This window comes from Pongo abelii, chromosome 12, assembly GCF_028885655.2.
Source record: "Pongo abelii isolate AG06213 chromosome 12, NHGRI_mPonAbe1-v2.0_pri, whole genome shotgun sequence".
Taxonomy (NCBI): Eukaryota; Metazoa; Chordata; class Mammalia; order Primates; family Hominidae; genus Pongo; species Pongo abelii.
In genome coordinates this window covers 77,755,452-77,781,784 of record NC_071997.2, presented here as the reverse complement: position 1 = coordinate 77,781,784, position 26,333 = coordinate 77,755,452, and the positions used below count along the sequence as shown (strand labels likewise).

Below are 26,333 nucleotides of genomic sequence, written 5' to 3'. Positions count from 1 at the left end.
TGTGATCGTTAATATGGAAAGACACATCACTGTAGCCAACAGACCCCTATGTTCTGATTTCTGTAATCTCATCTCTTAACTGAATGCCTCTCAGTAGCGTGTCCTACTCCTTTTCATCTGATTCCGTGTTGCTGAGATTTATGATAGATCATGCTCTCTCTGAGCCCTTCCCAATAGAAATGTGCCACTGACATACAGGATATATGAGAATTCTAAGAAATGGTACAAGTCCCCAACCCCTTATCCAAAACCATTGTACCTAGTGTGTTATAGGATTCTATAATTTTTGGATTTTAAAAAAACAGCACAGCTCATATGTTGTATATTGTAAGACTCCAGATGGGACTAAGGCAATAGCCCATAAGCCCAGTAAGTATCTGTAGCAAAATGTGTAAATATTCACATTGCATTAGATAAAGAAAGACAATAAATAATTTCATAACAGTTCAGATCAGGTTTTGCAACCCAAAAAAAGTTTGATCTTTTTTCATATCTTTTATAAGTTCATAATTGTTGAATAAGGATTGTAGACCTTATCTATTGCTTAGCATAGTTCCAAAGTCATTTTTTCTTTTCTGAAAACTCAGTTGCATATATCTTGGTAAGGTCTCTAAAACCCATTGAAAATTACATTAGGTAGACATTTGAAATAATCCGTGTTGAATGCATTCAGCTACACTGAATGAATGAAGTAAGTCCATTGTCCAGGATGTGGGGTTTAAACCTTGATTGAAGTGAATACAAAAGAGTATTGCATGCCGTTGACACCCTCAAATATAAATGTCAGCAACAACAAACAACCACAAAGAAATTCCATGGTTTGGTATGTTTCAAGGTTTTTAATAGCCAATAAGCAACCTACTGATGTCTCTTTGACATGCATTTCGTGTAAGTCAGACCAGAGTTAAATGGTTTTTAAAATGCATGACAGTGTGAAATTTTTTTTTTCTCCAGTACCAAATGAATGTTTTCCCCTGTGTTTAGATTTACTGAGAAGGGGAACTTGGAAGTGCTGCTCTTCACCATTCAGAGCAAGATGAGGGCCAACAACCAGAAGGTCTACATGCCCCGGGAAGGGAAGCTCATCTCTGACATCAACAAGGTAAAGTGGATCTAGACTCTGCATGGGCCCTGACCTCCTGGAGGCTTCAGGTTCTATCACTAGGTCTCGACTGCTAAGAGGACAAGAGACTGGAAGGGGCTGTCCCCACCTGCCGAATTGACAATTGGCAGCTGGTGCTCAGGTGTGGCAAAGGCCCAAGCAAACAATGGTACCGGGTTAGGCTGCTGGAGGCTTCAGGGGGCAGTGTTAGATTTTATCAAACCAGCTTTGGCGTAGGCTATACTCCTTGCTACTCAGATACATATCACTTTACTTCTCATCTGAGGCAATTGTTTCAAACATCTTTAAATTACAGAAAGGAGAAATTGAAACCTTATTTCATGTGTTTGGAATCATAGTAGTTGTGGGGCTTAGGATGTTGGCTTCTTGCATTAGAGATGCTGTCAAATAAACAATTTTAATCATCATGCCTATTATGCCTGCAGTTATAGAAATTCACAGCAGGCATTATTTCCAACTAGAAAGAAATTTGAAAAAATCTTGAACTCTGGTCACTTGTACAGAACTACATTCCTTTATGCTGCTCATTAACATTTTTTTTTAATGGAGACAGGGTCTCACTATATAGCCCAGGCTAGTCTTGAACTCCTGGCCTCAAACAGTCCTCCCACCTTGGCTTTCAAAGTGCTGGAATTATAGGCATGAGGCACTGCGTCTGGCCCCACTTAGATTCCTTTGAGTGGAATGTTGATTTTTTTTTTTTAGGTGAAGAAATACATTTCATAGGAATGAATTTAATATGGACAATAGGTCAGGATTTTGAAAGAAATTTCAGATGTGTAAATTTTTTTAAAGTGGCCCAGGGTGGAATGAACGAGAAATTCGTATGAATTCTTAGAAAAATCATTTATCTTTTTTATATGATCAAAGCTATTTAAGATAATTTATTTCATCTTAAAGTAAGAGATTTATAATTTACTTATATTGCTTCATATCTACAGTTTTGTTTTCCAAGTACAACACAGAATCTTTAGATTTAGATGACAGAAGAGTGTTCCCATGAGGATACACTGAGAGAAAAACCGTTTTTTTCCTCAAGGCTTGAGAGTCAATGAGGGTGGGAATGGGATTTCCCATTCAAGTTGTCAGGTCCTTTTGAGAAATACTAGCTGTTGACTGTAGCCACAGAAGTTTCCTTGAACACTGCAGGAAACTGTGTTTGTGTGTGTGTATTTTCATTTTTGTAGGCCTGGGAAAGACTGGAAAAAGCGGAACACGAAAGAGAACTGGCTTTGCGGAATGAGCTCATAAGACAGGAGAAACTGGAACAGCTCGCCCGCAGATTTGATCGCAAGGCAGCTATGAGGGAGACTTGGCTGAGCGAAAACCAGCGTCTGGTGTCTCAGGTTCTGCTCTTGACATTATTAAAAGGACTGTTCCTATGGTAATCTAGAAACACAGACCATCCCCAGGGGCACAGGGCCAGAGGACAGCTGCTTATCGACATTCTTTATTTTGGAGGAACTGTCAGGTCACCTTGGCCACTTCCCATGAAGAGGATGTTTATAATTTCTAATATACACTTCTATTTATCTAACTTTTCATAGATTTGGAAGCAGCTCAAGCAGAGTTTGTTTAGAGCTATTGAGTGTGTGTGAACTGTTCACATTTATGATAAGTTCTAACAGTTTCTCTCTTTTCTTTAATCTTTGACCAACTAATCCTATGAGGCAGTTAGACTGGTTGTGAAATAAACAAAAATGGCTTGCTTTTCCACCTGGCTTGACATAAGCTATCACCTGCTCTAGATTTTCAGTCAGGTACTAGATATGAGCTGGGCCCTTCTGCAAAATGAGCAGTTACTAGTTTGCTTTGAGGAGGGCATCTAAGCTCAAGGCAGAGACCAGTGGGGTGGGGGACTCAGGAGTCAGATTTGACTTTAAGACCACCAGGGATTAATGTGTGCTCAAGATTTCGTGTCTGTTCTGTTTCCTTTTTTGGGGGGGGTGGGGAATGGGGTTTTTTTGTTGTTTTTTTTTGTTGTTTTTTTTTGAGGCAGAGTTTCACTCTTGTCATTCAGGCTGGAGTGCAGTGGCGTAATCTCGGCTCACTGCAACCTCTGCTTCCCAGGTTCAAGCGATTTTCCTGCCTCAGCCTACCAAGTAGCTGGCATTACAGGCACATGCCACCACGCCCAGCTAATTTTTGTATTTTTAGTAGAGACAGGGTTTCACAGTGTTGGCCAGGCTAGTCTCGAACTCCTGACCTCAGGTTATCTGCCCGCCTCGGCCTCCCAAAGTGCTGGGATTACAAGCATGAGCCACTGTGCCCAGGTGGATTTTTTATTTTCCTTCTTTTCATTCCATTTCTCTGTAGGACAACTTTGGGTTTGACCTTCCTGCAGTTGAGGCCGCCACAAAAAAGCACGAGGCCATTGAGACAGACATTGCCGCATACGAGGAGCGTGTGCAGGCTGTGGTAGCCGTGGCCAGGGAGCTCGAGGCCGAGAATTACCACGACATCAAGCGCATCACAGCGAGGAAGGACAATGTCATCCGGCTCTGGGAATACCTACTGGAACTGCTCAAGGCCCGGAGACAGCGGCTCGAGATGAACCTGGGGCTGCAGAAGATATTCCAGGAAATGCTCTACATTATGGACTGGATGGATGAAATGAAGGTAAAACCTGACCGAAAGGAAGGACGACAGAACTGATCCAACCAGGGCTGTCTTCTGTGACTCATTCACTAAACCCCTACATACAGCTGTGTGCCTTGTCTAACTGCCCACCTGTACAGCTAGAGAGGAGCCACATCACCTATGCGAAGATTGCTAGCTCAGGAATTAAATGAGACGTGAAGTGTGAAAAAGTTGTGAAGACCAGTTCAGTAGCTAGAGCTCTGTTTCTGTGATTTAGATCTAACTTAGATATATTCCATTGTGGGGAATCAATCACATTGTGGTTTTCTTTATTTTTAAGTTTTCAGGGTTAAACTAAGTTACCCGTTTCATTGATCTGTGAGTGAGTGGTACTACTTTGGGCAGGGGTCCCGGAGAGGTGGTATGGGGAGAAGAGAGGAGTGGTAGGTGCCATGGACAGAGGAGAGGTCAGGAACCAGGCAGCCAGAGTTCTGATTGTGAGCGCCTGAGTTGCCTAATGCTCTTTGAGCCCTCTTTCTTGGTCTTTAAATGGAGATTGTACTTACTATCTACCTCATCCAGTTATTGCAAGGATGGAATGTGGTAGTATGTGCACAGATCATAGGATGGGCTGGATGGCTAATAGTAGCTGGTCATGCCATTTATTGACTGCTCTTAGCATAGAGTTCCAACCTTTTCCCCCTTCCCAGGAAGAGACCTGCTATCATGCCATGGCCCTGTACCTGTTCATGTCCTCCAATGCAGGCCATAGGATGCTCAGCCATGTCAAGCAGTTCTCCAGCTAGGAGGCCTTTAGCCTTGTAGATAGAAGAAAATAGGACAGTTTTCAGACAGTCCCATGAAGCTTCCTTTGTCTCAGCACACTGTGTTCCCAAGCTTGACCTTATGCAAGAGATTCCCTTCCCAGAATATAAGCTCTCATCTGTTGCCTACCTCTTGGACTGTTCCTGGCAGAGGGGCAAAGTCATCTGATACCATCAGTTTTCCCTCCTATTGTTCCAGATTTACAGTGTTCTTAGGTCTGGTCTCTCTTGACCTCTCAAAATAGAAATGTTCATAAAATGTAGCAGAGAGGGACTTTTCATTTTATAAATCATGATGCACGTTGTAACTCAGTTGGTCCAGAGACTTCCTCAGAAGTAAGAGTGAAGTAGAAATCTCATCTGGCAAGGATGTAGAATGAGGCCCCCAAATTTCGCTGGTTGATGGAAGAAACAGGAAAATATCAGTGGGTTCAAACTTAAATGCTAGAAGTTGCTTGGGGTCTACTAAGCAAGACAGCCACCTGACCCTGCTCTCCTTATTGGTTTAAAGATGTGGCTTGTAAGCTTTTCAAGTAGATTCTTTTCCCATTGATTGTGTAAGTACAGTAGAGGCATACCAATAAGCTCTTAACAGAGGAAAAACATTCACTTACAGGCTCAGCAACTTCTAAAAGATTTCCTTCAACTTTGAAGTGACCAAGTCTATCACCTTTATTTATTTTTGAGTACTTGTTGCAGCGGTTTCTTCTTGAAGCTCTAGTTTATATTTTGGAATCTTTCATACAGCACCCCCGCCCTCCCCCACTACCCCCACCCCCGCTGGCCCTCACCATCTTTTTCTTCTATACTGCACTTTTTAGTGTAGATTTGACTTGCTTATTCCAAGTTTGGTGATCCTTAGTTTGTGATAGTTCTCCTGACTCAGGCCTTCAGGTTTGATTTGTTTTGTTCTGGTTTGTTGGCCATCATCTTCCCCTGAAGGTGTGGGGTCCATGGCAGACTAGAGGGAAGGCACAGCTTCATTGCTGGCTCTCTGCTTGTCCAAAGATGATGTGATGCTGAAGTCAAGGCTATAGTCACAGGTGTCCTTTTGGTTGCTTCTTGTGCACAGGTGCTAGTATTGTCTCAAGACTATGGCAAACACTTACTTGGTGTGGAAGACCTGTTACAGAAGCACACCCTGGTTGAAGCAGACATTGGCATCCAGGCAGAGCGGGTGAGAGGTGTCAATGCCTCCGCCCAGAAGTTCGCAACAGATGGAGAAGGTAAGGATGGCCCATTCCAAGCATTACCTCCAGGTCACCAGAGATTCATATTTATAGAAACACAGTGGGGCTTTTGAAGTTACTGTGCCACTATATGTTCCTGGTGAGTTTGTCATGGGAGCATGAGATACAGTGGAGTGGCCTTCTGAACACTAACTCCATCTTGTTTTTCTGGAATTGATATGTCCTTTCCTTAAATACACAAATGCTGCCTTGCTTTGAGTGGCTTGGTGTTTGGCAGTGAGACTTTGCCATACCTCAGTCTCTCTGGCCATGCACCAACACCCTGATGTGGCTGTTCCAGCAGCTCCTGGCTTTCCCAGCTGGTTGCACATACCTCTCTTTGGAGGATGTTTAGAGTGATTTGGTTGTGCTTCGTATATTTCTAGAAACAATTATATGCAAGTGCCTTTTTCATATGATTCAAGTGCTTTCTTGCAGGAGGATGATCACTTTGTCTGCGGTTTGGCCAAAAAAAAAAATAATGTTTATCATTGCCCTCACTCCTGTTCTAGTCAAGTTATTAGAAGGTGCTCCATTGCCTTATCACATGGCCCTGCATTTAGATTTAGCAGTGAGCTGGTAATCATAAGAATATGGGGTGTAGCTTACTGCCTGCCAGTGAGCCTGCACCCATGCTGAGCTCCCTCACACAGCTACATTCCTTCCTTGATGTTAAACAGGTTACAAGCCCTGCGACCCCCAGGTGATCCGAGACCGCGTGGCCCACATGGAGTTCTGTTATCAAGAGCTTTGCCAGCTGGCGGCTGAGCGCAGGGCCCGTCTGGAAGAGTCCCGCCGCCTCTGGAAGTTCTTCTGGGAGATGGCAGAAGAGGAAGGCTGGATACGGGAGAAGGAGAAGATCCTGTCCTCGGACGATTACGGGAAAGACCTGACCAGCGTCATGCGCCTGCTCAGCAAGCACCGGGCGTTCGAGGACGAGATGAGCGGCCGCAGTGGCCACTTCGAACAGGCCATCAAGGAAGGCGAAGACATGATCGCGGAGGAGCACTTCGGGTCGGAGAAGATCCGTGAGAGGATTATTTACATCCGGGAGCAGTGGGCCAACCTAGAGCAGCTCTCGGCCATTCGGAAGAAGCGCCTGGAGGAGGCCTCCCTGCTGCACCAGTTCCAGGCAGATGCTGATGACATTGACGCCTGGATGCTGGACATCCTCAAGATTGTCTCCAGCAGCGACGTGGGCCACGATGAGTATTCCACACAGTCTCTGGTCAAGAAACACAAGGACGTGGCGGAAGAGATCGCCAATTACAGGCCCACCCTTGACACGCTGCACGAGCAAGCCAGCGCCCTCCCCCAGGAGCATGCCGAGTCTCCAGACGTGAGGGGCAGGCTGTCAGGCATCGAGGAGCGGTATAAGGAGGTGGCAGAGCTGACGCGGCTGAGGAAGCAGGCACTCCAGGACACTCTGGCCCTGTACAAGATGTTCAGCGAGGCTGATGCCTGTGAGCTCTGGATCGACGAGAAGGAGCAGTGGCTCAACAACATGCAGATCCCAGAGAAGCTGGAGGATCTGGAGGTCATCCAGCACAGGTGAGCGGGGCGTTGGCCAGCCACTGGCCTGTTCCTTGTGACCACCAGTGGCCCAGGAGGTGACCACCCTGTCAAATTGCCGTTTCAGATTTGAGAGCCTAGAACCAGAAATGAACAACCAGGCTTCCCGGGTCGCAGTGGTGAACCAGATTGCACGCCAGCTGATGCACAGCGGCCACCCAAGTGAGAAAGAAATCAAAGCCCAGCAGGACAAACTCAACACGAGGTGAGCACGTGGCCAGCAGCGTGCCAGCCTCCCGCGTGTGGGGCTGGGAAGGGTGAGGTCACTCATCGAACTTTGCTGTTGGGAATTTCCCACATGGGGTCATTGGCACTGCAACACTGATGTCATGGCATTGGCACCTGCCTTTTGACATGTCCTGGTTTTGTAAGAAGTGTCTCTGAGGGCAACATCATTGGTTGCAGGAGGATTATCTGAGCCAGCCCAGCATCTGCCCCTCTCCACACCAAAGTTAGGGCCTTGGTGTGACCTGTGTCCAGTGTAGAAGGTATTAATATGACACCTGTGCTATCCATTTTATAGTAACTTCAGGAACAGGACTCTAGTATGTTTAACACTTAATTTGCCAATGAAAGTCCTGATTGTCAGGGCAGACCTTTGTTCCAGTCTTATCTTTCTGTTGAGTAAACATGTTTGAGTAGGTTGTGGCAGCTGGCCCCAGTTTTGAAGGTTACCATCAGTCTTAGATTTGGAAAACGTTCATTAGGTAGAGTTCAGAGATGTGTAAAATGTGTGTTGCAGACATGAATTAATTGACTCTGGGAATGGATGTGTTGTAATTGCTCACATTGGAGCTCTGTAACACATTCCTCTTCGTGACAGGCTTTTTCCAGATTACATTGCATCCCTGAGCTATTTCCATTATATTTGGTGTTCACAGTTTGAGTGAGATGATTTTCCAAAAAAGCATGTAGTCAAATCACAGATGGAGAAAACAGATAAGCAGCATTAACCCGTCACTGTTCCTTTTGCAATCCAGCCGTGGTCAGTCTTCCCTTTTTCACACTCCCTGTCTGCCCCTGCACTCACAGGTGGAGCCAGTTCAGAGAACTGGTTGACAGGAAGAAGGATGCCCTCCTGTCTGCCCTGAGCATCCAGAACTACCACCTCGAGTGCAACGAAACCAAATCCTGGATTCGGGAAAAGACCAAGGTCATCGAGTCCACCCAGGACCTGGGCAATGACCTGGCTGGTGTCATGGCCCTGCAGCGCAAGCTGACCGGCATGGAGCGGGACTTGGTGGCCATTGAGGCAAAGCTGAGTGACCTGCAGAAGGAGGCGGAGAAGCTGGAGTCCGAGCACCCTGACCAGGCCCAGGCCATCCTGTCTCGGCTGGCCGAGATCAGCGACGTGTGGGAGGAGATGAAGACCACCCTGAAAAACCGAGAGGCCTCCCTGGGAGAGGCCAGCAAGCTGCAGCAGTTCCTACGGGACTTGGACGACTTCCAGTCCTGGCTCTCTAGGACCCAGACGGCGATCGCCTCGGAAGACATGCCGAACACCCTGACCGAGGCTGAGAAGCTGCTCACGCAGCACGAGAACATCAAGAACGAGATCGACAACTACGAGGAGGACTACCAGAAGATGAGGGACATGGGCGAGATGGTCACCCAGGGGCAGACCGATGCCCAGTACATGTTTCTGCGGCAGCGACTGCAGGCCCTGGACACTGGATGGAACGAGCTCCACAAGATGTGGGAGAACAGACAAAATCTCCTATCCCAGTCACATGCCTACCAGCAGTTCCTCAGAGACACGAAGCAAGCCGAAGCCTTTCTTAACAACCAGGTAAGGTTTGTTCCTGCCTTTGCTTCCTTTCCGTGAAAGCAGCCCTGGCTGCCTTTTGAAATGTTTTGGCTGGGGCAGCTGGTTTAAACCACACCTGTATGGAATTATATGGATAATTTAGAGACTGATTTTTTTTTCCCCATACTCTTAAGGCGTTGAAATCCATCACATTGTAGGAGACAGGAATTGAAGGTTGCCATAGGAGCTGCTTTGCCTTACAAAGTACTGTTTGATTTCAGCTGCCATTGAGGATCTCTTATGTGTTCATAGTATGTCTTCATAATTGAGGTATTGATCCACTTTAAAAGATACAGTGAGGGCCAGGCATGATGACTCACTCCTGTAATCCCAGCTCTTGGGGAGGCTGGGACAGGAGAATCACTTGAGCCCAGGAGGTCAAGGGTGAAGTGAGCCGTGATCGTGCCACTGCACTCCAGCCTGGGTGGCAGGGTGAGACCCTGTCTCTTAAAAAAAAAAAGTACAGTGAGGATTTTTTTTTCTTGAGACCAGTCTGTCTGCTTGCTCTAGAAGGGTCAGGGACTTCACCTGAGGACACAAGGCAGAGATTAGAGAAATAAAAACAGCTGAGGATAGTCACCAACTTCAGGGCTGTTACTGTCTCAAAGAGAGAGTATGAAGGGTACGTTGCTGTTGCCTTGATAGGCACGTGAGAGGACCCTTGAGGCTGATACACAAAGCTTTGGTTCCTTTCCTCACTCACTTTGGAAAAAAAAAATTTAGAGCATTTAACCCCTGAGGGAAATTCGGTCAGTTACAGTGTCCCACTGGGTTTTTTTCCTCCTAACTTTTAATTTGATGTGATTTAATTATTTCATGTAAGTGTAATGAAGAAAGTGTTGTGAAGTATGTTGCATGGAAATGTAGAATACAGGAAAATGAGATCCTTCATTGATCTGCTATGATTTGTTCCTCTTTTTAAATAAGGAGTATGTTCTGGCTCACACTGAAATGCCTACCACCTTGGAAGGAGCTGAAGCAGCAATTAAAAAGCAAGAGGACTTCATGACCACCATGGACGCCAATGAGGAGAAGATCAACGCTGTGGTGGAGACTGGCCGGAGGCTGGTGAGCGATGGGAACATCAACTCAGATCGCATCCAGGAGAAGGTGGACTCTATTGATGACAGGTACAGTTTCCTGAGGTTCTTAAGGGAGCCTTGCACCTTGGGGCTCTCAAACTTCTGAATCATTGGCCAGAAGCCCTTGGGAGTTGGGGTATAAATTTCCCAGTGGGCAGAATATGGGCGCCCAGCAGAATTTCATCTACCCATACAGAAAATTAGTGAGCTATGCATGACTGCCTGAGAATGTGGGTCTGTTGAGAAATGTACAAGTGTCCACAAAAGGAAAGAAAGCCTGAGAAGCCAAGCTAATTCTTAACCAAGGACCTGTAAGAGCCGCAGTGCTGCATAGCGATCGGGTATAAGCCACGCCCTTTGAGGATTGACACACGCTTGTGTCACCTGATAGGACCCCTGGCGCCAGGTATTCCCAGCCAAGCCCATGTTCCCCTTCATCCATGAGAAAGAAGCCTGTCAGGAGAGTGGGAAGGGAGGGTGAAGCTTGCTTATTCTGAGTACCTGGCAAAGCCACAAAGGAATATTACCTGGACTTTTTTAGAAAATTGGCTTGGATAGTGCTGTAATAGGATCTTTTTCATGATGAGAGGTAAATAAGAGCAAAGGTTATTTTCCTCTTCTGCCAGGGCATCTCCAGGATTGGATACACTTTCTTCATTTCTTGTGTAAAATTATTTTTTTATTTACGTGTGTGTGTGTGTGTGTGTGTGTGTGTCTGTCTGTCTGTCTGTCTGTCTGTCTGTCTGTCTGAAAGATTTCCTCCCTGGCTGGAGGCCAGTGGACTCCGTTTGACCCTAACTCTTTGACTTACTCCTTACTCTTCCTTACTCTTGCCTTGCCCCGGTTACTTAAGTTGGAGGTTGGGGCAGATCGGGGTTGGATGCACTAGCACAGGCCAGTCTGGGCCAGCCACTGGATCAATCACTATAGCCCCTGTTCCAGTTTGGGTTGAATTTAAGGGCTTGCTGTGAGACTGATGTTATCAAAAAACAAGCCCTTCCTTTCTGCCTCTCTTCTGGCCTTCAAGTGTGTTGGAAAGGAAGAATATTCCTTTGCTTACCACATCTGAGAGGGTTTCCTGGGACCCCTGGTCAGGTTGACTTAAAATAAGATGGGTGGAGAGGGGATTACTCTGTTTCCAATAAAGATTGAGCTCCTGTCTTTATACCACTTCCAATCTTTTTTTCTGAGCTGATTCCCAGGCTGAACCATAAGTTCTAGGGTGGTATTGTGGAATAGAGAATAACTTATATTAATTATAATTTTGTATCTGTTGCTTTTAAAACAGCTGCAAAAAAGAAAAATAAATCCACCAAGTCCTCCTTAAATGAGCATGAGAAACAGCAATTGGGCAAAGCATTCTTAACCTAGGGAAAAAGAATTTCCTTTTTTTGTAATATTAACTCTGAGTATTTTGTAAATAAGATATGCTATGTACTTCCATGTTAGATGCACACAGCTGGTTTCCTGCATGCGGGCTTGGCTGTTAGGGATGTGTGCATTCAGGCAGGCATGCACCTGCCTTGCTGCTTCCTCGGTTTCTTTTTATGTCCCCAGTGCTGCAACTGCACAAAGCTATTGGAAGCAGATGATGCTGTCAAGACTCCTGGATATGATAAAACATTTCAGCAGCAGCAGCCCTCAGTTGTGGCTTAACCTTCCTTTTGCCCTTGACCAAAAGCCTGTGCTACTGGTGTTCCAGAGCTTCCTTAGGATGCCTCAGTTTTAAAAATGAAACATAAAGATAACCCTGTACTATCAATAAGCATAATAAAGATGGAAGGAGGGAGCTTCCCGATGACCTGCCATCAGGAGAACTACATTTTCTTGTTTTTCTCCATTGATGTTAACTTAATTCTGATTTCACTTTAATATCCCCAGAGTCCCACAGAACTGAAACTGACTCTAGAGGGTACTTGTCTGTTATGAAAACACACACATCTGTGAGTTCCAGGTGTTGTAGGAGCACAAACTAAGTAAACATCTAAACCTTCAGATCTAATCCCCGCTCCTCGAAACATCCTGACACGGTGGTGAAGCGATTCTCCTAGAATGTAAAGTCATCATAATGTGCTTACGTTCAGGAAGTCTCCTGAGTTGTTGAAAGGAAAGAGTACCAGAACAAAGACACTGACTCTAACAGATGTGGGTGGGGCATGAGTGGCCTTCAAAGTGCCTGTGAGGGGGAAGAGACTGTCCTCAGCCTGCCCCAGGGGATGTGAACAGGGAGGGAGGGAGCTCCTGGCCAAAAGGGAAATTCCAGCCACAGCACAGTTCATGGGGAGCAAGGAACAGTATCCAGCTTCGTAAAGCAAGACCCTGTCTCACACTGGAAAACAGGCTCAGAAGTTACCCAGCTGTTTCACTCAGGCACCTGGGGTTCTTGACTATTCACAGAAACCAGAACACCCACATCTGCTTCATGTGATGAGGGAGCTTTTTTGAGTCTTATTACAGGGAGAGAAAGTGAGAGATGGAAAAGCACTCTTAAGACTGTGGAAACTACAGCCTAGTTTTAGAAGGTCCTTCTCAGGCCCTTCCCTGTAATTGAATCCGTGATCCAACGTGGAGAGAATTTCCTGAGTTTCACTTCCCACGAATGATGTCCGTTGCATTAGTAAACCATTAAGCCACACTCACTTCCTTTAAGTGTTTTCTGAGTCAGCGGCAGTCCCAGATGCCTGCGCGGCTGTGTTTCACATCACACAAAGGCCGTTGTCACACCTGCGCATAGATCGGTGTCATTTGGACATGTGACTCTAAATCCTTGCCTCCTTCTTCCCATCTTGATGGTCCCACTATAAGAGAAAGGCTGCTTGGGCAGGTATCTGCCGGGCATGCATGAGAGTTGATTATATAAGAGATACATTCAGGATTCTGTCTGGTCATATTTCTCCCTTAATGAATCTTTCCAGTGTTTGAAGTTGCTTTCATTTCTGTTATTTCCGTGAGAGGCAAGGATGTGTGTCCTGTTGTTAATTTCCAGTATCTGGGATTCTTCCCTGCCACTGTAGGACTTCAATGAGATGCCATGCCAAAGGGAATGGAATCCTTTATCCCTTTGACTACCGACAGGACTCCTGCATTTGTCACTAACTCCAACTCATATTACCTCCTTTCTAAAGATTTGCGTTCTTGAACTCCCCTAGAAATAGAACTGGAATTTGAGGGAAGGGAATTTCCTTTTGACATTCCTAACCCATCCACATTCTTAGATGACTAATTCTTTTTAGCCCAATTCACTAACAATCTTTTATTTTTTTTAATTTAATTTTGGTTTCTGATGATAGATGGCAATGACATAAAATGTCTCTGGCCTTTATTATTTTTTGTTGTTATAAAAGCAGTAAATGTCTGACATTTTCAAGGAGAGAACTACTGCCCTTAATCCCATCTGTAGCATATGCCATTTAAGTGTTTGCTTTCTAACCCATGCCTTGGAGTTTTATATCATTTAATATGTATAAACTCTTTTCATTTAGCATTATAGTATAACTATTTTTCTACGTTTGCATTTTGCCTATGTGGGATAAGCATATTAAGATCCCTTTTCCTGATGCTATGGAACTCCCTTCAACTTAAAAAAATTAAAAAGGCATTATTTGTATCTAACATATGCCTAATAATATTTTTATTTACAATAATTGTGTGTAATACTGTAGTTTACGTAATATAAATTATGTGTGATGTTATAACATGTAAATATGTGTAATTTCTACTGTTCTGTAGCCACTGGTACCTGCAGGAGCTATAGGGGCAGAGGGCTTTTCCCTTTGATTCTCCAGGCAGACAACGGCTATGACACTGCATTGTCAGCAGCCACTGAGGGCCCGCATGGTGCATGCATCTCGACTCTAAGATCTTTCTTTCTCCTGGGGAAGTTTCTTCAGATACCAGTCAGCAGCACGTGTTCACCAAGCTACTCTTACTCAGCGTGGTGGAGAATCCAAGGCTGTGTGTTCTTCCTCATCCCTGCCTCAGGGTTTGGTGGATAGAGGAGAGACCTTGTGCAGGCACAGGCAGTGAGAAATTGCTCTAAGAATCAGAATGAAAACCCAGCTCTCCTCGGTTGCACTCTGCCTTTATCCATCTTAATACCCTGAATATAGACTGGCTTTCTTGTTTAGGCAACTCAGGAATATCAAGGAAGTGTATGTGTGGCAGTGCTTTTGAATCCTCAGTGGGTCCTCCCCTATTGGAAATGAAGCTCTCTGCTATTGTAGTGGAGCCACTGGAAGGCAATCCTTTGCTAGGCATTCACGCTGCTATTTCTCAGTTTCCAGTCTCTAAGCCACTGGGTGCATGAAGGAAGTTTGCCAAAGAGTGCTGGCACCTTCACAGCAGATGGGGAAGGAGCCAAGTAGGGAGCGAGCACCCCCTTTGCCTTAGCATTTACCAAATTCAGCAGCTCTTTCCACTTCTTACAAGTTATTGATTTAAGGTTTTGTGTTTTAACTTCTTTGAGCTTTAATTACCCTTATCAATTGATTAAAAGTGGGATTGAGTTAGTATATAGTCTTATAGGTCTAAAAATTTTTATTCCTTTTTGTTTTATTTTTGGTGAGTTTTTTTCAACGTGAGAAACTGTCTTTCAGGAAACATTTGTTTAAAGCCAGTTACGTGATTATATATATTTTCTTAGCCTTGTATGTGTCACCCAGTTATGAGCTTCTTGAAAATAAGTTTCCACTTCTCCCCTGGTGCCTAAAATAAGGACTTGTACAAAGCGTGTGCTCATATTTTTTTCTTAACACCAGATTAGGAAGCACCAAATTTGTATAGATCATTTGACAGTATGTTCGGCCTGTTGTGTAGTTTGGGCAGATGTTTGGGTCTCTCTGGGACCATGGCTTACTCCTTTGGAGGATGCTAAAATCTCTTTATCTTGTCTCCTTCACATTATTGAGAACTGCAAGCAAACTCTTTTTAGCATAGTTAGAAATTCAGGAAATAAATTGATTTGTATTCTGTATTTCAAGATTCTCTACTTCCTTTTTTAAAAATTATTTTTGTTACCATTCTAATAGACATAGGAAGAATCGTGAGACAGCCAGTGAACTTTTGATGAGGTTGAAGGACAACAGGGATCTACAGAAATTCCTGCAAGATTGTCAAGAGGTATGTTATTCTTTAATCCCTCTATTCCTGGGTTCCAGTAATAGCAATTGCCAACCAGCATTTAGCACAAGAGCCTTTTTGAATTATAAAATTAATGAAACCAGAAATCCATAGCACCCATTTGACTCGCAGGCAGGGATATGTGGCACTTCATCGGTTTTCCAGCCTACAAGCTACAGCTTAATTAGATCATTATAATCTAGACTATTATATTAATAGTATAGTACTGCCCTGTTCATTACAGTAGACACCAGCTACAGTGTCTTTATGGTTGGTTGGCTATTTCATTTTAAGTTAACTACAATTACATAAAACTAAGAGTGTAGTTCTTCCATCACTAGCTGTATTTTAAGTGCTCAGTAGCCAACTTTGACTAATGGCTACCATGTTGAACAACACAGATATAGAACATTTCTGTCGTCAAAGGAAGTTCTGTTGGATATTGATGTCCTAGAATATTGTGCAACCTAGAAGTATTTAGTGTCATGCTTTCACTCTTTAAAGCAATGTGCATTTCAATGATATGGAAGGAAAGAACTAAAGGGAACTGAAACTGGCTACCAAGTAAGAAGCAGAGATTTTCAAAATACAAATTAGTTTCTTATTCACTTAAGACCTTCATCTGTCCATCTTTCAAGCTCTTCCCATGTGTATCTAACATGCAAAGAGCGATAATGCTGATTCCAAACACCAAGTTTTAATGTGGTATTAATCTGATGATCATTGTACTATTTCATGCTCTTCTGATACATGCAGAAACTTTGAAAACTAAAGTTGGCCAGAAAAAAGTAGTTTCTCTGCACACTAGTTGGAAAATAGCATCTAGCTTATTTCACATGTGAGTTCGTGAGCACACCATATTTCTCTGTCTGCCAGAGAACAACAGACTCAGCCCTCTCTGGTTTATTAAAATAAAAATGCTCAGGCAAGAATGGGGTGAGGAATATCCACACAAAGCTGCAGGAACTTTGATGGGGCTAAGAGTATGGGGGTAGAATCAGGTCATACACTGAGAATACAACTCCAGTCATCACAGACACCCTGCATGCAAACGTGTGACTGTGCATTTAAAGAAATACAGCTCCAATGACAGCTGCGTTAGATCACGTATGACAGAAGCAATCCTTTGCATCCGTTAAACTGCTGTCTTACTGTGAATCTTGCAATATGCTCTTGCAGCAGGACCTTAAGAAGGAAAGCCCCTAAACTATGAAGCTTAGGGTCTGTCAGCTTTAAGCACCACATTGATGAATCTAGGTCTCTGGGGGATTTGCCCGGAGCCAGACAGGCTGAAGACAGGAGTGCCTCTTGTAAGTGACACGCAAGCATTAGTAACCCATTTGAATAGGATACTCACTTACAGAGGCATTCATGTCCCAAGACAGGGCATAGAAGAGAGTAATGGGATCTAAAGTTAGCTATGTGGAGTTGCCTAGTGTGCTGCAGTAATACCAGTTGCCATTTTTCACTGGAGGGAGTAAAGGGGATGAAGAGGTGTTTGTAGCTTGGGCTGTGCCTTCCACAGATTGGTAGTCCCTGTTTCACCTTGAGAAACCATCGGTGACTCCCTGTAACCTCAGTCCATATTCCTGGGGATAGGGGGATCAATGGGATCCCACACTCTTGCTTTTAAAGGGCAAGTTAATAAGATGAAATTCATTTACCTAACCATGGTAAAGCTCAGTTTAAATCTAAGAAAAAGAAGACCAGGGTGTGAGCACATGAGTGGCCAGGGGAACCCTTGAGAGAAACTCATTTGTATATGAAATTTCCAGTCTCTTATTTTCCACTGACATACGTAGATTTCATAAGTAGACATCTATGGGAAAAGTAAGTAGATAAAGTTATAGTTCTTCCCGATGGAATCACAGGAAATGATCAGTCTTAATAGGTCTTTAGATCTTTGTTTCCACTTGCTCTAAATTAGCATCCCTGGTTATGAGGAGTTCTCTCCTCCACACACACCTTGGCTGAGTTCCAGTGATTATGAGGCATGCCCAGGGGCTCTGTCTTCTGTGACTTCTCCTCAAAGAACACAGGAAAGTTTGGGTGGAGCTTTTTATGTCCAGGAGATGATTTGCAGATCTCCATGTGACTGCTCTGCGAACTCATCCTGGTTTATCCTGTCTTCCCTTGTCCTGCCTGTCTCTCCTGGAGCCACATTAGAAGTTAGTACAGCCATAGTGTCTGTGGGAGGTGTCGGGTGTCCCACACCAGCCTGTATAGTCTCTGCATGGTTGGTGGAATTTAGGTCAAGCTTGGGGGCTCTAAAACACTTGGTATAGTACTATAATCAAAAGGGTGATACACTCGTTGGCTACAAACTTTTCCATCATTCAGCCTTATTAAAATACACCCCTTTTAAGCCAGAATCTTTTGAGAATGGCGTTTGTGTGTGGACCAGCCCTACATTTGATAATCTACCTGTCATTCTGGTAGATATTTACGGAGCACTCAGAGGTCAAATTTAATACTATTACAGGATGTTGGTATTGTTCAAGGTATGGGGAATCCAGGGGTTTGTCTTTTTGTTCAGCTTCCTTCCTTGTTGGGTGCCTTGGTTAGAGAAGGTGTGGATTGTAAGATCCGCCCCGTTACCATCCCCGTAAACACCGCCTAGATGAGGACAACTATTGTACCAGCAATACAATCTGCTGGCATATACAGTATGCTGGAATGAGCAGGGACCCTCCTATTCCCAGTTACAGTGGAAAGATAGAGACCATCATCATCTTTGTAGTGGTTTGGTTTGGTTTGGTTTGGTTTGGTTTGGTTTGGTTTGGTTTGGTTTGTTTGAGACAGAGTCTCGCTCTGTTGCCCAGGCTGGAGTACAGTGGTGGGATCTCGGCTCACTACAGCCCCCACCTCCCGGGTTCAAGCAAGTCTCCTACCTCAGCCTTCCAAATAGCTGGGATTCCAGGCATGCGCCACCACACCCAGCTAGTTTTTGTATTTTTAGTAGAGACGAGGTTTCACCCTGTTGGCCAGGCTGGTCTTGAACTCCTGGCCTCAAGTGACCCACCCGCCTTGGCCTCCCAAAGTGCTGGGATTACAGGTGTGAGCCACCACGCCTGGCCTGTAGTGTTATTTTAATGTGATGTCCTGAAAAATGAATGAATGATTTTAAAGGTATTCCTTTTGTGTTGTGTGTCCTCACACTACACCACCTATTTTCTGGAACTGATTTTTATTTTTCCAGGAAGGCATTATATCTACATGTGTCTGGTACAGGGATGTGAGTTAGTCCTTTACTGTTAGCTTAATTCAACAATCAAAGCATTTTTTCCTTATCTTTTTCCAGTCTGCACAGTGATCTTTTCTGCAGAGAATGAGTAAATTCTTAAATGACCTTTGTAAATGCCCACAAATAATAACTGTAGCTTTGGTTGCAGAATGCTGATGAACTAGCAAGTTCCATAGATCCATTTCATTGTGCTGTATTGCATGATGCTTTATCTGTAGGATGATGTGTTCAGCAAAGAGCAGATTTGTTTATAAGCCTCTGATTTTTATGTAGCGCTGTCTCTCTCTCTTTTTAATCTCTTGGGTAGGTGGTTATGAATAGTGAAAATATGTGAATGTCCTTGGCACTTTGAATCAATAAATGCCTTCTGTTTTGTGTGTATGTACAGAATACTGGAAAAAATTTTGTCATTAAGTTTTACTTTAACTTGTTTTCCCCTAAGATTGAATGGCCATAGTCTTTCAGATTTTAGCTGCCCAGGTAACTGGAACATAGATAATTATTTCCAAGTAGGAAGTGCATGCCTTTATTGTATAATAGATCCGTGGTCTTTGATGACAAAGGGCTTTATGAGATTTACTAGTTTTTCCCTCAACAAAGAGTGACATCAAAAATCTCACTACCTTTTGCTTTTAACCCCCTCCTGCCCCTGCCCCCTGCCCCATTCCCTGCGTGGTGAATAGCCTGAGAAAGATAGGGACAGTGCCCAAGAGTTCACCCGCTTTCAGAGCCAGAGGGCTCCTGTGACCCACGTCGCTCTCCTTGACATCATTTCCAAAAAACAAATCTCGGGGAGCCTTGCCTGGCAGCAGCCCACAGCGGGAGTGGAAGGGCCTTGGAAATGTTAATTCTGTAAGTACTTCTACTGGTTTTATGTGTCACTTCTAGATCTTTGTTGGTAGAACCATGAAGGATTTAAGGTGCCAGTTTGTTGTGACAATAACTGGTGTAAAAGTGGGCTTCTCATGGTCACTCAGGAGAAGGGACATGGTCCCTTCAGTTGGTTGCTTCTGATTCCGGGCTGGCTCTGCATTCTTTTATGTATCTTCAGCCTGGGCAAACAAAAAGCTCTTCCTAGGTTAGCAAAGCAAATGGGGTGGGAATCAGGACTCCAGCATGGCCCTTACAGGCAGGCAGTAATGAGCCAGGGCCGATTCGGGATGGAAGCCAGCAAAAGTGGGTCTGGGCCTGGCGTTTGGCTGACCCTGGTAAGAGAGCTCCTTTCTCAGGTCTGTCAGCGGCCGGCAGCCTTTGTGTGGCTCTCCAGAGTTCAGATCCAAGCAGACATGTTGGGTCTCAAAATCAAGTCCTGTGAAGTGTTCTTGGTGTGAATGAAAGGTTCTTTAGAGAACTAGAGGCTATAGAAAAAGAGGTGAAGGTGACTCAAACTTGAAGGAAACATTGAAAGGGCATCATTGTTGCCTTAGCCCTACAGTGAGCAAGTTATTTATGCCTTTTTGCATTCCCTTCAATGCTCCCACAAAAAGGGGGAGGTAATAAATAAGTAGTTTGTTTTTTTTTTTTTTTAATAAAAAGAACTAAGAGAGTAATAAGGATTGCCAAATGGAGTAAAAGTCAATCATGATTAACATGGTATAGCTGACACAGGTATTTGGAAGAGAAAAAGAGTCGTGTCTTGGACTGGTTGGGGCAGAATTACGGGCCTTTTGTGGGGAAAGCCAGTTATGAGTGCCAAACAGTTTGAAAACTGGCTTATAGAGCTTTTGTACTTCTGGAATGAATGTTAGATATAGTTTGGAGCAGAGCTGAGGTACAAGCTCCATCTAATGGACACCTGTCATGATGGGTCAGAGTTGTGAAGTTAAATATTTGGTTGTCTGTCACCATGAAAACGTGTGTAGTATGCATAATATGACATAAACACAACCCTTTCCAGGTGGAAAAAAGGCTGATGTCTAGGATCACAATCTCTGAATCCTTCTGATCTTTCCCTAGCTGTCTCTCTGGATCAATGAGAAGATGCTCACAGCCCAGGACATGTCTTACGATGAAGCCAGAAATCTGCACAGTAAATGGTTGAAGCATCAAGCATTTATGGCAGAACTTGCATCCAACAAAGAATGGCTTGACAAAATCGAGAAGGTGAGTTAAAACATTTGATGTGGCCATGGTGAGAAAACAAACAGGGTAGTAATAAACTCCTTTTTATTTAGCACGTTTTCCAGCACATCTGATCTTATCTGTACATTTGCGTAAGTTACACAGCCAGTAATAGCTCCCTTTGCACGTACCGGTTCCTGACTTCAACCCATCAAAAGGGAAAAAGCAGAAACTCAACCAGATAGTAGAAAATGCTTGATTTATCTTAGAACGAATACTAGGCACTTAGTTTCTGTTGTGCCTCTCGTCTGCTGTTGCTGATGGAATGTGAGCTCTCATGCAGGGATTCCACTATCTTGATCATATTATTTGTGTTGCACTGTGACAGATTGCACATAATTTTAAATATATACATATTTTTTAAAATTGCTTTTTTCTATGAGACTACTGTATACCAGGTGCTATAATAATTATTATGATGTGTTATTCTGGCACAGAGAGATTCTGGGCAGCATAACTGAAGATGAATGTGGAGTTTCCCACCACTCCCTTCTCTCCTTTTAGACTTTTCATAGTGTTTCAGATTCTTCATGGTTAAAATAATGTATTGGCAGGGCACGGTGGCTCATGCCTGTAATCCCAGCACTTTGGGAGGCCAAGGCGGATGGATCACTTGAGGCCAGGAGTTTCAGACCAGCTTGGCCAACATGGTGAAACCCCATCTCTATGAAGCATACAAAAATAGCCAGGCCTGGTGGTGTGTACCTGTAATCACAGCTATTGGGGAGGCTGAGGCATGAGCCCAGGAGGCAGAGGTTGCAGTGAGCTGAGATAGCGCCACTGTACTTCAGTCTGGGTGATAGAACGAGACCCTGTCTCAATATAATAACAATAATAATAATAATAATAATGTGTTGTATATCATCTTTGGTCATGGAGTGGAGGAGATGAAGTCAGGTTATTAGCATTCAGTATTCCATTGCCCCAGTTGAAACTATTTCAGCATGTAACATTTATTGCTTAATTCCCATGAAACCCATGTAATGTACACAACCTAGGTCAGTCGATTTTATTGAGCAGTAACTTCATGTGTAAAGACTGTGTGTATTGAATGAATGGGTAAATCACGGATCAAATGTCCTAGGTTTGTTTTTCACAGTGACATTTTTTCTGTAGCAAACTGTTTATTTACAACCATGTTGGTTTTGTTTTCCAGGAAGGAATGCAGCTCATTTCAGAAAAGCCTGAGACGGAAGCTGTGGTGAAGGAGAAACTCACTGGTTTACATAAAATGTGGGAAGTCCTTGAATCCACTACTCAGACAAAGGCCCAGCGGCTCTTTGATGCAAACAAGGCCGAACTTTTCACCCAGAGCTGTGCAGATCTAGACAAATGGCTGCATGGCCTGGAGAGTCAGATTCAGTCTGATGACTATGGCAAAGACCTGACCAGTGTCAATATCCTGCTGAAAAAGCAACAGGCAAGTGGACAAGCCATCATGGACGTGAATGTATTTGTGTTTTACAGCCATAGTCCTTAGAGTCTTTTCTCACCTACTGCGTTATCAGGAGTCCACCTTCCATGGGAAGGCATTTTTAACCCAGAAGAGTACTTGCTCTAACAGCATCATAGAACATTTCCAGAATAGAAAGACACTTGTCCAGACTAGAAAGACACAGTATTAGGAGTATTGGGTGTTGGCTGTCTGTGTATGGGATTGAAAATTTTCTTAGTTAATGGGTATTATCACCGTTTAACAGTTAAATAAATATTCATCTCGTTCAATTCTGCATTTTACACGAAAGAAATATTCACATATTGTTGTTTAACATCTTAATTTGTGACAGTTATCTGAGTTGTTCAAGGCACTTTATAGATAATAAAAATAACTGTTTATATTACATCATCATAGAGGGCTTTAAGGGCAAATGAATTTACCTCAGATTTACTTGAAAACAGTTCCATTGATGTTGAAAAGCAAGTCAGTGGCAAAATGTTCGAGTGGCTCCCATGGCTGGCTTTGCGGTGTGGCCAAGTCCCAGGCCCAGCAGTTCTGCTTAGAGCCAGTCACTGCAAAAGATGGTCTGTGCTGAGCGCTGAGGCTGCTTTTCTGCCCTCAGATGCTGGAGAATCAGATGGAAGTGCGGAAGAAGGAGATCGAAGAGCTCCAAAGCCAAGCCCAGGCCCTGAGTCAGGAAGGGAAGAGCACCGACGAGGTGGACAGCAAGCGCCTCACTGTGCAGACCAAGTTCATGGAGTTGCTGGAGCCCTTGAACGAGAGGAAGCATAACCTGCTGGCCTCCAAAGAGATCCATCAGTTCAACAGGGATGTGGAGGACGAGATCGTGAGTCGACCCCTGCTGCACACATGGCTTTTCCATGAGTCTCCTTGCCTGTGCTAAAGCCCACATTCTCACTTCTCAGTCAACCTCACCTTGGGCCACGTTGGCAAGCTGAGCTGCCAAAGTCCACGCTCTGGATGGTCTAAAGTTTCTTTCCTTTTTCACCCTAAATGCAACTCCATTGCTCCTCTCATGTTATCTAGGGATACTCTAGGATTTTAATGGCCCTAAAACAGACTTTTTAAAAGTAATGAGGACTCACAGTGAGTTTGACCTTGAGGATGAGGTAAAGTTGGAAAGACTCTCCCTAGCCCTGTCTCGGAGAACAAGGGCGTGCTTCCCAAGACAGCCCTCCCGAGGGGGCTGAGCACTCTCTGAAGCTCACCCTTGCTGTCCCTCACTGCCCCTCACTGCTCTTGTTTGTGTCGTATATTTGTTCCTCTGAGTGGATCTGACCACTTATTTACAATTCTTCCCAGTTGTGGGTTGGAGAGAGGATGCCTTTGGCAACTTCCACGGATCATGGCCACAACCTCCAGACTGTGCAGCTGTTAATAAAGAAAAATCAGGTAAGTCTTTCTGCTCGAGCTAGTTCTGTCTGATAAATAATTGCTCTAAATTATGAGACTGAGAATGGCAGAGAGCTTTGAAGCCTTGCGATTTCTTTTTGGCCCTAACAGCTTGACATAAGCAGCAGACGGCTGCCATTTAGCAAGCCTTTGTGTGTATTTTCCGCTCCCTCCAGACCCTCCAGAAAGAAATCCAGGGGCACCAGCCTCGCATTGACGACATCTTTGAGAGGAGCCAAAACATCGTCACTGACAGCAGCAGCCTCAACGCTGAGGCCATCAGACAGAGGCTTGCCGACCTGAAGCAGCTGTGGGGTCTCCTCATTGAGGAGACAGAGAAACGCCACAGGCGGCTGGAGGAGGCGCACAGGGCCCAGCAGTACTACTTTGATGCTGCTGAGGCCGAAGCCTGGATGAGCGAGCAGGAGCTGTACATGATGTCAGAGGAGAAGGCCAAGGTGAGGAGGCGGGAAGCATCCGTGTCCCAGGAGAGCCTCAGATTCAAACCCTGAGCTTACTTTCTGCTGGCGGCTCTGTCTTTATAAAAACTTCCCTTGTAGCCTTTGAGTGTTAAGGGGACACCATGTGCATGAAGGTGTCTGAAATCCAGCTGCTGGTTTCCCTTTGGTGCAGCATTTCCTTATCTGAATCCTAGTGTGCCATTAAGAACAGGTTCATCCTTTCATCTTTGAAATATGCCAGAGTCCTTCCTGCTGTCTATTTATAGGTTCCCTAAACTTTACAAAATATAGGATTGCTTGGAGACAATTTGAAAGTATTGCAAGGTTCCAGGAATGCTGTCATTTACATACTTGATGGACCATGAGGGATTCCAGTGAACCAAGCACACTTGGCCTGCCCAAGCTTTCCTCTGAGAGGGGCCCTGCTCATTCTGCATTCTCCTTGTGTTTATCTTCTGCACAGGCTTCTGTGGTCCAGTCCATATGGAAGCTCTTGGAACACTTCTGTGTTCCACTGTCCATACTGCACCTCTGGAGTTTTTTTTCTACTGATCCTTCCTCCTACCCTGCTGAGCAGCTGGTCTGTCGCTCCTTAAGGTGGTGTAGGACCAGAGGGGACAGCTATGGTTGTGATGTTCTACTGTCTTTGCAGGATGAGCAGAGTGCTGTCTCCATGTTAAAGAAGCACCAGATCCTAGAACAAGCTGTGGAGGACTATGCAGAGACCGTGCATCAGCTCTCCAAGACCAGCCGGGCCCTGGTGGCCGACAGCCATCCTGAAAGGTGAGTGCTGCTTCATGAGTGTGAGACCCGGCTCTCGATTCCTCTCAGTGAGGGTCTCTTGCTAATCCCCACCAAAAGAAAATGTCAGCATTCATCATGACTTGCTGGTAAGGCAAATCTTTGAGAAGCATTTTTAAAACAGACCCATCATTTAAAACATCCTATCATGATTAGGGTGGGTGAACAGTTATATTAGGAAATTGCTCTTGTGGGTTAAATATCTCCTGTTGGCCAAGGCTCTCCTGAAAGAATATTGGTGTCGTGAGTCAGAAGTACAGGTTGAGTAGGCTGGGTAGTCAGCGTAAGCTGGCTTACACTTGTAATCCCAGCACTTTACCAAGCCAAGGTGGGAGGATTGCTTGAGCCCAGGGGGCCAAAGACCAGTCTCGGCAATGTGGTGAAACCTCATCTCTACAAAAAATACAAAAATCATCTGGGTGTGGTGGCACATGTCTGTACTACTCAGCTACTCAGGAGGCTGAGGTTGGGAGGATGGTTTGAGTCCAGGAGTTTGAGGCCACAGTGAACCATGTTCACACTGCTGCACTCCAGCCTGGGCGACAGAGTGAGACCTTGTCTCAAAAAAATAAAAATGATCAGAAGTACAGGTTGACTTGCATGGTGGATACAGATAGTCATAGCACTTACGCTTGGGTTGAAAAAGTCATCCAGTTTAGTAAAGTAATTACTAGTTTTAAGAGGAGCATTAGACAAGAATGCATGGACCTGTAAAATGAAGGGGCTCCCAGGAAGAACAAAGTGATAACACCTCCTAACTCTTAGATATCAAGTGATTAGAACACCTTCGAGGAAAAAAAAGAGGTCAGTGTGTGGTACTCATCAGGCCCCTGTGTTAACTTCCAAAGCAGTCATTTTAGGCATTTTGTGTAAATGCCTTTTATGACTTGGAAAGGAATTGGCCTTGTGCATTTAACCAGGGCAGGTTAGGGGAGATGAGGTCAGTGGCTCTGTTGGTGTAGGAGGTTCTTAAATGTTCGTGATCAGGATTCCCAGGAAAGTGGCCTTCCTAGTCTCCAGGTATAGGCACCAACATGTCTTTGTCTCTGGTATTCTGGTTTGTAGACCATCATTCTGGGGAGAAGTTGGAGGGAGGGGGATTCAGTCTCCTGACTGCACACCTGGGACTCATGAGATGGAGCAGCCGGTCCAGCCCTCCTAACAAGGATGGGCACTCAGCCCAGAGAAGGTAGAGGGCCGTGCGTGCCACACTGGCTGTGTCATTTGTCCCTCTGGCAGCATGGTACCAGAGAATGCAAGACCACTCTGGATTTTGCATTAACTTATTTTTTGTCTTGCCACCTTCCTCACTGGGAATATTTTGCATTAACTTTTAACATCAAAGGAAATCCTGATTTGCAGAGCCAGAGGTGCACAGAGAATTTCCCCCTTTCCCCACTAAATTCGCCTACCCCCACTATTGACTGCAGCAGAGTGAGGCACTACTCATCCCTAGTGTAATAGTAGGGGTAGGCGAATTTAGTTTACATATTGGCTCTTTTGTTTACATATTGACTCTT

The 26,333-nt window shown here is 44.6% G+C and overlaps 1 protein-coding gene across 9 annotated transcripts in view; it reads left to right on the top strand.

Annotated features, from left to right (window-relative positions):
* The window catches only part of SPTBN1 (spectrin beta, non-erythrocytic 1), a 212,449-nt gene that overhangs the window by 165,285 nt on the left and 20,831 nt on the right, over positions 1 to 26,333 (top strand). For all 9 annotated transcript variants that reach the window (XM_024242708.3, XM_054547569.2, XM_063713439.1 and 6 more), the window contains 15 exons: positions 985 to 1,102; positions 2,311 to 2,469; positions 3,440 to 3,742; positions 5,600 to 5,753; positions 6,437 to 7,307; positions 7,396 to 7,533; positions 8,361 to 9,117; positions 10,063 to 10,265; positions 15,245 to 15,335; positions 20,536 to 20,682; positions 21,857 to 22,120; positions 22,761 to 22,985; positions 23,462 to 23,551; positions 23,728 to 24,009; positions 24,665 to 24,795. In XM_024242708.3, coding sequence (XP_024098476.1) covers positions 985 to 1,102; positions 2,311 to 2,469; positions 3,440 to 3,742; positions 5,600 to 5,753; positions 6,437 to 7,307; positions 7,396 to 7,533; positions 8,361 to 9,117; positions 10,063 to 10,265; positions 15,245 to 15,335; positions 20,536 to 20,682; positions 21,857 to 22,120; positions 22,761 to 22,985; positions 23,462 to 23,551; positions 23,728 to 24,009; positions 24,665 to 24,795 — 3,933 coding nt within the window. The remainder of the gene's footprint in view (positions 1 to 984; positions 1,103 to 2,310; positions 2,470 to 3,439; positions 3,743 to 5,599; positions 5,754 to 6,436; positions 7,308 to 7,395; positions 7,534 to 8,360; positions 9,118 to 10,062; positions 10,266 to 15,244; positions 15,336 to 20,535; positions 20,683 to 21,856; positions 22,121 to 22,760; positions 22,986 to 23,461; positions 23,552 to 23,727; positions 24,010 to 24,664; positions 24,796 to 26,333) is intronic.